The sequence below is a fragment of the Pinus tabuliformis genome, chromosome 7, assembly GCF_031772625.1.
Source record: "Pinus tabuliformis cultivar Carrire ecotype Pingquan chromosome 7, CPIR1, whole genome shotgun sequence".
In the NCBI taxonomy this organism is placed as follows: Eukaryota; Viridiplantae; Streptophyta; class Pinopsida; order Pinales; family Pinaceae; genus Pinus; species Pinus tabuliformis.
The window spans coordinates 1,758,627,657-1,758,638,529 of NC_142293.1; the positions used below are offsets into that span (position 1 = coordinate 1,758,627,657).

The 10,873-nt window shown below is 38.1% G+C and overlaps 1 protein-coding gene across 1 annotated transcript in view; it reads left to right on the forward strand.

Moving 5' to 3' along the window:
• LOC149255387 (long-chain-alcohol oxidase FAO4A-like) overlaps nt 1-7,004 on the forward strand; it is a 93,796-nt gene extending 86,792 nt beyond the window's left edge. Inside the window, 3 exon segments of the mRNA XM_089460472.1 lie at nt 4,836-5,121; nt 5,282-6,466; nt 6,469-7,004. Coding sequence (XP_089316598.1) covers nt 4,836-5,121; nt 5,282-6,466; nt 6,469-6,764 — 1,767 coding nt within the window. The 3' untranslated portion in view covers nt 6,765-7,004.
• Nucleotides 7,005-10,873: the final 3,869 nt, after the last annotated feature.

The following is a 10,873-nucleotide window of genomic DNA, read 5'->3' on the forward strand; positions in this document are numbered from 1 at the left end:
TTGATGCTTTCCTTGATACTGTTGTTGTCCAACAACCTATTTTCCCTTGTTGTTGTTGGAACCTCCAACTACCCTTACTTGGATAGCTGACCCTTCAATATTTTCCTTCTTGGAGCTTGATTCTTCTTCAAAACCAAACTAGCCTTGATGAGTGGGGATCTCTACTTAACAAGCATCTCATTCAAAGCCTTTGTTCTCTCCTCAAGCTTCTGGTATTGAGACAACTATTTATTTGAATTTTCTAAGTCATGTCTCAATGAGACTACTTCAACTTATAGTCTCTCATAGTGAGCTTCTCTTTCATCTAGCTGAATGGTTAGCCTCCCATTCAATCTACTAGCCTCTTCTTGTTGAGAATTTAGATCAACTATTGTTTTGCTCCACTTCTCATTTCAAATCATACTCGTGCAGCTAGTCCTTTTGCTTGAGATTTTCTTTTGATAGCTCCTTGATCTCTTTTAGAGCAAAGATCAACTTCTTCCTAAAATAGATCCTTTCATCTAGACCCTTTTCTTTGCTATCAGAGGTGCTAGCTGAGCCACCACAAAGATCTAAACCCATCTCTATGTCCATGGAATCTTCCACGAGTCTAAGGAGTATTCCATCTTCATCCCTTCTAGTAATACCCCTATTCTCTTCATGAGATATACTCTCTTCTTCTTCAGAGGATCCCTCATTTTCTATTGCTACTAAAGAGGGTTTATTTTCATTACTACTACTAGATTCATGACTATCTCTATCTTCAAGTGACTCACATGAACATCTAGATAATGAATGACCTATTTCTTTACGTTTATCACAAAGCAATAACTTACCTTTCGAGTTGGCACAACCTTTCATTTGATTCTTCATCATCATCAACTCGAGAGTTATGGGCAACACCTTCCTTATTGGAAGAAGGATCTTTCCTTTGAGATGCCTTTGTCTTTGTCTTTCTTCTCGTTTTCTCATTATCAGCGGCCTTCACAGATTCAAGTTCACTACTTGAGAAACAAGGTTCATTAACCTCCTTTGTTACTGCATAGCTTTCTCTCTCTATATAAACATTGCAATATGTCCAACATTTCCTTTTCTGACTCACAATGCCTCTCTTTGTCATCATATGGCTTAGACAACCCTTTCATGATGATTTCCTTGGATTTTGTATTGAACCCATTCCTCTCTCCATATATCACATACAACAAAATGTCTTCATTGATTACCATTAAATAGGCTTCCATTCTAATCTTCTAGAGCTCATAGTTTGATCCATTAAAAAATGGAACTCCTTCTGGTGTAAGACATGTTTAATTAGCCATTGTTTCCCTTTGATCTACCTTCAAGCAATTAAGCTTTCCAGAAGGAACTTGGCTCTGATACCAATTGTTGGAAATAATGTTAGTAACTAAGAGGGGGGAGGTGAATCAGTATTAGGGCTAATTAAAACTGTTTAGCCAATTTATATTTAACATTTAAACTTCGCATCTATTAAGTATGAGTATCCATTAACAAACCATAACACATCATGAGAAACAAACACATGAGACACAAAGGTTTAACGTGGAAACCCTTCCGGGAGAAAACCACCAAAGCTTGTTTTGTTATTGATGTAAAAATAAGAGCACCTACTCTATTACATCAATCTATTTGTGAGCCACCACTCGCAGGAAGCACAATTCCTTTTGATTATTTGCTAGCACCACTAGTAGGAAGCACCAACTCCCTTCTTTTGTAGACACCTAATCAACATACCAGAAGCACCATGTGAAACACCAACTTCACGGATTTGTTGTAAGCACCAACTTGCAGCTCCTTGGATTTATGCAAGCATCAACTTGTAGGAGGCACCAACCTCCAAGCCTTCCTCAGACACCCACTAGAGATGGAAGCACCAACTTCTTGTATGTAGGCTCCAACCCACACTCAATAAGGAACCAATGTTCTCTGTAGATGGAAGTGAATCTACCTGATATCAACTCTATTCACCTCTTCCTTTGTCCCGCATAGAATTCTCTATCTTGCTCAACAACCTTCACTCTCACTTAGCAACATACTTTCATACTCAACCCTTGCAAAACTTTTCCCTATGCTCATTGTGCTCATTCTATAGCAACAAACACTCATCTCTCGGCCCTCTACTCTTAGCAGCATACACTCAGCTCTCGACCCTCTTCTTCAACGCAGATACTCTTGGACCTTATCCTCTACATAGGAACTTTGAGCCACTCTTTGCAACCTAGGCACACTTGGCCTGTACTCAACAATGCAAACCCACAAATGTCTCCACACAAATCTCTCAACAACACTTCTATCCACTCCAATTGCTCAATTGCAATCCTTAGTTTTGTTCCTTTGTTGCACTTTGGTCGATGTTTTCTCTGTTGTCCTCCATACTGCCCAAGTGCATACTCCATGCATGGCTTCCCATACAGTGTAAGGCAGGTTTGCCTGATCAATCTCATCTGTTGTTGTATCGAAATTACTTTACCACTGCAACTAAATTAATTCAAGGAATGGGATTCTAAGCGTTTCTCTCACACTAAGAATTATTTCTCAGTTAAATTGTAGGCTACAACAATGTTATTCATGCTTCTTGATTGCTCACAGAGCTCGAGATGTACTTCAACATGGCTTCTCTAAGCTTGGTCTGATCTTTATTCAATTCCATGAAGCATGCAAGGAAGACCAAGCATAGGTGTTTTGGAGTCAACTTCCACCTTTGCAGGTGATGGTCCTCTCAGTCTCAGTCTCCTGCCTTCAACAGTGACCATTGATTTCATTGCAACATCTGTGCAATCGTGGTCCTCGCTACCATGACTCAATGATATTTGCAGGCATCATTACTCCAACGACACAACTTTTATACACGCATTTACTTTGTCGACTCATTCATCCTTCATACACCTCTATGTTGCAATCTCAGATCTTTGCATCTCGTAACTTTTATTAATAGCGATTTTCAAGTTCTTATGGGCTCACTAGGTTTCGGGCTTGGCCTCTAGCCCTTTTGCTTCGGCACCTATTGATTTTCCAATAGGACCGAGTCCTATGATGCGACACTGAGCACTTAGGTGCTAAGTCCTTCAAGGTCCTGTCGGGGGCCTATCTCCTTGTGTACATGCTCTATGCCCTTGGTTCTCCAGACTACATGACCAAACACCAACACATCACTCGAAGCTCCCTCTCTCGGTGCCTCCACAAAGTTCTTTTAACAAGAGATTACGAGATTTCCGACCTCCGAGGTATATTGCTAGGGTGACATCATGATTATGTCATCAACCCCATGTGGCGCCTCCTGAGTGGTGACACGTGTCACCCAGATTTGGCCCATTAGGCCACCCAAAAATGTCGAATCTGATTGCCACGTGTCCCCCATACAACCATGTCATATTGACGTCATCTACCATTATCAACTCCTGAGAGCCAATCAAATGTTACCATGTGTCATGTCAGAGGAGAGAGAAAGGGTCCCTTGATCCTTGGTTTTGCAAGTGATTTCCTTTGTAAATCCCTGCTCCCTACAACCCTGATGCTTTTAAGGAATTCAATTAATAAGAGGTTACGATCTTCTGAGTTTTCGGGTTTCCAGGGTTCAGGGCTTCTTGCTTTCCCAACTCATTGTATTCTTGTGGCCCTTTTAAATAAACCTTCGGGCTTCGATCTTTTGGGATTTCGGGCCTTCTAGGTTTCTGGATTTCTAGGGTTTCGGAGTTTCGAACTTCTTGGGTTCCGGGTCTTTTTAATAACACCTTTGGGCTCCGAACTTCCAGGATTTTGACCTTCCAAATTTTCGAGTTTCCTGCTTTCCTGACTCACTATAATCTCGTAGCCTTTTTAATAAAACCTTCGGGCTCTGACCTTCTGGGATTTTGACCTTCTGGGTTTCCGAGTTCTCGGGAGTTCCGGGCTTCCTAGTTCTAGGCCTTCTGGGATTTTGACTTTTTGTGGGCCTAACTTTTATTGCCTATAACTTGTGATCCACGAGGCTATTTGCAAACTTCTTTGTACCATTGGAAAACTCTTTCAAAGCACTATCCAACTGCGTTATCCAAAAGTATTTGAGTTGATCTATTGAGACAGAATCTCCTCCAAAGTTTGGGACTTCCAACCATCACAGTGATCTTTTTATGACTTCTTTAATAAACCTGCTACTGTGATGATTATCTATAAGATACTGCAGCAACCATGGGACTCCCCTTGAGCTTGACACATCAAACACATCAATGCTAATCCAGTTATGATCACAGTTAGGCTAGCAGACATCAAAGCCAACATTTGCTAGCACAAACAACAATGCTAGTCTAGTTGACATCAATGCAACACTCTTGCTAACTGGCAGACAATTTCAACTTTCCAACACATGTCCAAACATGATTGTTGACATCAATGCCCACACACTTGTTGTCACTAGCCATCCAGACAATCCAATTGTCCAACACATTACAAAGCAATTGTTAATAGACGCTTATGGATTAAAGCTCATCCTCTTTTTCCATGTCCTGATCCATCCGATGTCCCAAACCTCAAATGTTTCTCGTTTGCATGATGTGACTGGTTACATAATTTTTCGTCAATTAGGATGTTTTCATATAACTGTGTAGCTAATTTTTGTCTTTTAACTGCTTGTTTATTTATATAATGAATATTGTTTATCTTAAATAGGGTGTTTCTATATATTAATACCATGTAGTAAGCCAATTATTGACTTATTTCCTTTCCTTCTAGTTCAAAATGAAAAAGCAATGAGTCAATGATTAGCTTATTTTCCCTTCGTCAGAGTTTTACCAAGCCTGTCAAGTTATATGTGTATGTGTATAGGGGTGTGCTTAACTGTATCCCAGTCTTCTATATAACAGGTGGATGGGAAGAACAAGAATCCTTCGTGGGGAGCTATAGGTTATTGTGGACCAGATCCAGATGTTGCTAAAATCATGAAAGATCCTGATGGTCCTCTACATGACAAGGTAATTGATTTAGATCTTGCAGGTGACAACATCGTCCATACACTGCGTAATGCTGGCTGTGATGTTGTAGAAGGGAATTCTCAGCTTGAACGTTTATGGAAGCGGAGGATGAAAAGTAAAAGTGATGACAGAAAGAAGGCAATCACAATAAAATGCGATGTAACTGTAGTAGGTTCAGGTCAGGATCCATGCCACCTTCCTTGTTTAGGAATTCTTAAAAGGTCAAAGTATAAATATTGTGTTCAGATCATGATCGATAGCTATCCTTTTTTAAGTCTAATTTCTCAAAAAATGGAAATGGAAATGGAAATTCAGCTCAATTTTTTTTTCTGGTTCAGGCACTGGAGGGGGAGTAGTTGCAGGGGTCCTTGCAAAGGCTGGCTACAAAGTTTTAGTTCTTGAAAAAGGAAAGTACTTTGCCAAGAATAAATTGTCCCTACTGGAGGGTCCATCGTTGGATCAGATGTACGAGGGAGGAGGTCTTTTAGCTACGGATGACCTTGGGGTTGTCCTCCTGGCGGGCTCAACAGTGGGTGGAGGGTCCTCTGTGAATTGGTCTGCTTCAATTCGCACTCCTGAACACGTCATAAGAGAGTGGAGTGAAAAGCTCAATTTAAAACAATTTGCTACAAGGCAATACACAGAAGCCATGGATATCGTCTGCAGGAGAATGGGAGTGCAGGAGGAAATCTGCAGTGAGGGTTTCATGAACAAGGTTCTCAGAAAAGGTTGCCAAGAATTGGGGTATCCTGTCAATAACATACCTCGAAATGCTGGTTCTGATCATTTCTGTGGATGGTGTTGCTTTGGATGCAAAGATGGTAAGAAACAAGGCACAAACGAGACATGGCTAGTGGATGCAGTCTCTTCAAATGCTGTAATTCTTTCAGGATGCAAAGCCATAGGGGTAGTACAAGAAGAGAAAAGGACTGATGGGAAAAGGAGGAAAAGAGCAGTGGGAGTTGTTTTCCAGGCAGGGAATGTGTCTCAGAATATTTATGTGGAGTCTAAAGTAACTGTTGCCGCATGTGGGGCACTCTTCAGCCCTAGTTTGTTGAGGAAAAGTGGGCTTAAGAACCCTAATATTGGGAAAAATCTTCATCTGCATCCTGTTCAGATGGCTTGGGGCTATTTTCCTGAATCAGAATGGCCACAGGGTAAGAGCTATGAAGGGGGAATAATGACTTCAATGTCTCCTGTTTTTGACCCCTCTGGTTATGGAACCATAATTCAAACGCCTTCATTGCATCCTGGTCTGTTTTCCGTTCTGATGCCATGGACTTCTGCCTTAGATATGAAGGAAAGAATGTCCAGGTTTGCTAGAACAGCTCATATATTTGCCTTGGCCAGGGATAAGGGATCAGGAACCGTGAACCTCCCTGGGAATCTCAGTTACAGTTTAAACCCATATGACGAAAATAATCTTAAGAAAGGCATAGAGAAAGTGTTGAGAATAATGATTGCAGCTGGAGCAGAGGAAGTTGGTACCCACAATTGCTCTGGCGAGCGTTTGAAGCCGAAAAATCCAGTCCCCATGAGGTTGAGAATTTTATAAAGCGTGCAAGCTCAAGGAGCCTGAGAGATTTATCAACTCCTTTGTGTTCTGCTCATCAGATGGGTAGTTGTAGAATGGGCATTGATAAAGGCCATTCAGTGGTTAATCCCAGAGGGGAGACGTGGGAAGTGGAAGGATTGTTTGTGGCTGATGCTAGTGTCTTGCCTACTGCTCTTGGTGTCAATCCCATGGTCACTGTTCAGTCTGTAGCTTATTGCATTGCCAATTTCATTTTGGAAGATCTCAAGACTAGAGAGGTCAATTAGTTGACTTGAGTGTGGAGTCATTGCCATGGTCAATTTTCAGTCTAGCTTATTGCACTGCCAATTTCATTTTGGAATCTCTCAAGACTAGAGAAGACAATTAAACCATTTTTTTCCTTTTTTCATTTAAGTTAGATTTGTTGTATGATTTCTCTCTGTCATGAAAAGGAAATTAACTTTCAGCATGCACTGGTTGTAATTACCTTAAGCCAAATAATGAATAGGATTTCAACTTCTGATTTCTCTAACGACTCTCGTATTGCAGATACAGGCAATTCAGCCCTTTTTTTTGTTTCATATAGTTAGATTTGTTCTCTGATTTGTGCCTGTCATGGAAAAGAATTTTTCAGCATCCACTAGCTGTAATTACCTTAAACTAAATAATGAATAGCATTTCAACTTCTGATCTCTCTGTCAACTGTCATATTGCAGAGACAATGATATATTAATCTGGTAGTACCATAAACCATGTAATGAATAACATTTTAACTTGATAAATTAGCGTTATAAATGCAAAATTGCATTGCATTTCTTAATTGGATTTTGACATGGTAATTTGTTGAGTGGTAAAGTTGAAATACTGTGCAAATAGTTACAGAAATGCACGTGTTATAATCCAAAAGTTTGACAGACCGACATGATTAATCAAAGGAGCAATGCTACCCCTTAAAAAATGTGTTTAGAGAAGATTTAAAAAAAGTTTTTAGTCATTTTTTTCAATTCAAGCTTTTGGAGCTTTTAAATGTGTTTAGAGAAGATTTAAAAAAAGTTCCTAGTCATTTTTTCAATTCAAGCTTTTGGAGCTTTTAATTCTGTTTGATAACTTTAGTCCAACCTTATTTTTACTCCGATTCAATTCTGTTTGATAACATCAGTCTAGCCTTATTTTAACTGTGAAAGAATATTATGTAGGACATTGAATTATTAGAAGTAAAACTAATATGTAAAATGGAAGAAAATTTAACCAGGTTTGTATGTGGAAATATTTGCTTCTTACGAGGTATTTCACAATTATTTTAAAAATAAAAATAGAATACATTGCTTTAAAATGTAATTATTATTTTTTAATTTAAAGGAACTCAATAGCCGCTATAAATTATCAATAAACTTCTGGGGTTATGATAAATTTCGGGGGAGCTACGATATGTCCTCCTCCCCGCAGCCCAGGTCACAACAAAGGGGATTTGAACCAGTTTCAACAATTTTACATTTCCCGGATTAACCAATTTATCGTAGCCCCGGGAAGTTTATTGGTAGTTTAGGTATATATATATATATTTGTTTTTGTTTATAATATTACTATTATGAGTTATATACAATTAGATATATTTCATTAAAATATGGAATTTTTTATATATGATATATGTCCTAAATCATTCATATAATTAGATTAAAAATTGTACATTATCATTTTTACATGGTTAAAACCTAGGGAAACAATTCTTGGCCCTAGCCTTGATGACCACTTCAAGCAATATAGTAATGCAAAAGAAAAAATCTAGATAAAAAATTGTACAAAACTATTTTTACATGGTTGAAATCATCAAAGAGAGAAACAATCCTAGACCCTAGCCATGATGGCCACTTAATGTAATTTAGTAATGCAAAAGAAAAAAATATACATAAGATTTTCTCACATTTGGTCTTTAGCAAATGCTCTCCACCCTATTTAAATAGAGATCATGGAGCAATTACATGTTCAACCACATATCAATACATCTATTAGTATTGAGAAGAATATGAGGCACCATATCACTTTATGTCTAGAATATATTGTGACTATTAGATTACACAACTAGAAATGCATACTAAAGAAACACATTGCCAAGCGATCTTTACTAACTCCTAAGTGTCTCAGTATCCTAACATCCCCATTAATAACAACTTGCAATATGATTGAAGGATTTACAAAGATGAAATAATAGGAGAAGAAGGAGACATTAGAGATACATCAATTTCTAGAATTTCTATCATAGATCAAAGTTTGGAAAGCTAAACACATTATCAAGTGATCTTAACTAACTCCTAAGTGTCTAATTATCCTAACATCCTCCCTTAATAACAACTTGTGATATGATTGAAGGATTTACAAAGATGAAATAATAAGAGAAGGGGACATTAGAGCTAGATGAATTTCTTGAATTCCTATCATAGATCAAAGTTTGTAAAACTTTTCTTCTATAAGAGACTTTGTCAAAATGTTTGCAACTCTATCATCTGTAGGGAAAAAGAGCAATTTGAGATCAAAATTGTGAATGAGCTATTTTGATGAAGTGCATCTATATCTCAATGTGTTCATAGCACCAATGTTGAAAGGGGTCCTTGGTGACCTTGATGATACTCTAATTGTCACACCAAAGGTTGGCCAAATGTTGTTGTTGGAATACAAACTCTAAAATAATTTATTGAAGCCACATGGCTTCTTGACTTGCATTAGTTGTTGCTTGGTACTCTAATTCTATTCAATAAAGAGGAAAAGCCTATTGCTTTTTACAAGCCCAAATGATAGGTCTAGAATCAAAACTGATAATACAACCTATAGTGGACTTCCCTCATCAATTTCATGAGTCCAATCAGAATTAGTGAAGCTAACCAACAAGCCCAAAGTCCCCTAAGAATTATATTGTCCCGAACTAAGTTGTTCCCTCAATATATCGAAGTATTATTTTTTCTACTATTTAATGGCTCTCATGTGGTGCTTTCATATACCAAACAACAATACTAACAATAAAGGAAATACCACGATGGGTATGAGTCAAATATAAGAGGCTACCAACTAACTATATGATCCAAGTGGCCCTAGAGAATCTAAAAAATCATAGTCCTCAACTCTCAGTGAAACCAAGCCGAAGTCGTAGATCTTTTCATTGTGAATCCAGTGGCGCACATGACACTCAAATCTGAGTTTGTATGGCCAACTTATAACAGACATAAGTTTACAAGTTAAAGCAAGAATGTGGGACCCATAAGGCATACATGGAAAATGACTGGCCAATTAGCCAATGACACATGGAACCATCATTGTCTCCTTGCCTTGTAGAAAAGACAAAAAACATATATTAAAATACCCATAAAAAACAAAAATCATACAAAGAAAATATATTAGAAAACAAAAACCATATAAAAATTCAAATATGGTTGTTTGTTATATAATGGTTGGAAACCATGTATTAAATATGGTTTGAAATAAAACAAACGAATATCAAATAAACAAAATCTTTTAAAAAAGCTATGTGCCACCATGGGAGGCTAGTGGTCTTTGAACATAGACTAGCCTTATACCAATCTTGGAGCTTGCCAATGCACCACAAGGATATTCCTTGTTAACGTTGCCCAACAAAAATTACTTAAGGTGTGGTTCATTTATGACATGGTCACAGGTCGAGGCATACTGAGAACAAACATAGGAATGAAACCATGTGCGCCCAGAACCCTGAGGCAAATGGTGGAACCTTGACGCAGGAGGAGTCTGAAAGATTCCCTAGAGGCCCAGATTTGACAGTGTTGGAATGGGGACAACTTTATACTCAGATTGTTTAGAATTCCACAAAGATCGCGATGGTGTAGTCCATTTCTGCATTTGCGCAACTGATTTTTAGGTCATATTTAGATTGGAAGGTATAATGACGCATTTTGGTCATTTTTTTGTTTTTCTTTCGGTGAAAGGATGAGTGGAGGTTTTGATGATCATTGTACGTTGAAACAAGGCAGTAAGATATGAATATTTGCACGAAATTCATCATTTGAGCCTTGGCACAAAAACTGAGGCGGTGCAATGTTGAAAGAGGGTCATGTTGACACTTCATAAAAAAGTAGTCATGTTTATAACCATTGGTCTCAAAATTGTGATACAATTATGATGATGATGAGTATGATTTGAATTTGACCAGCAGATTCAAGAGAAGTTGTTGCCACTTATGTTAGAGTGTCTATTTTATGCCACTTTTGTGAGGGGCCATTTCTTTTTCTTGTTAAGGAGAAGTCTTCATGAGTGAGAGTTCTAATTGTAGGAGAATGTATCTAGAGGAGATACATTGCCACTTGAGATGAGAGATCCATCCTTGTGTTGATGAAGATCTGCCATGTACTCATTATATTTTTCTAAGATCAAT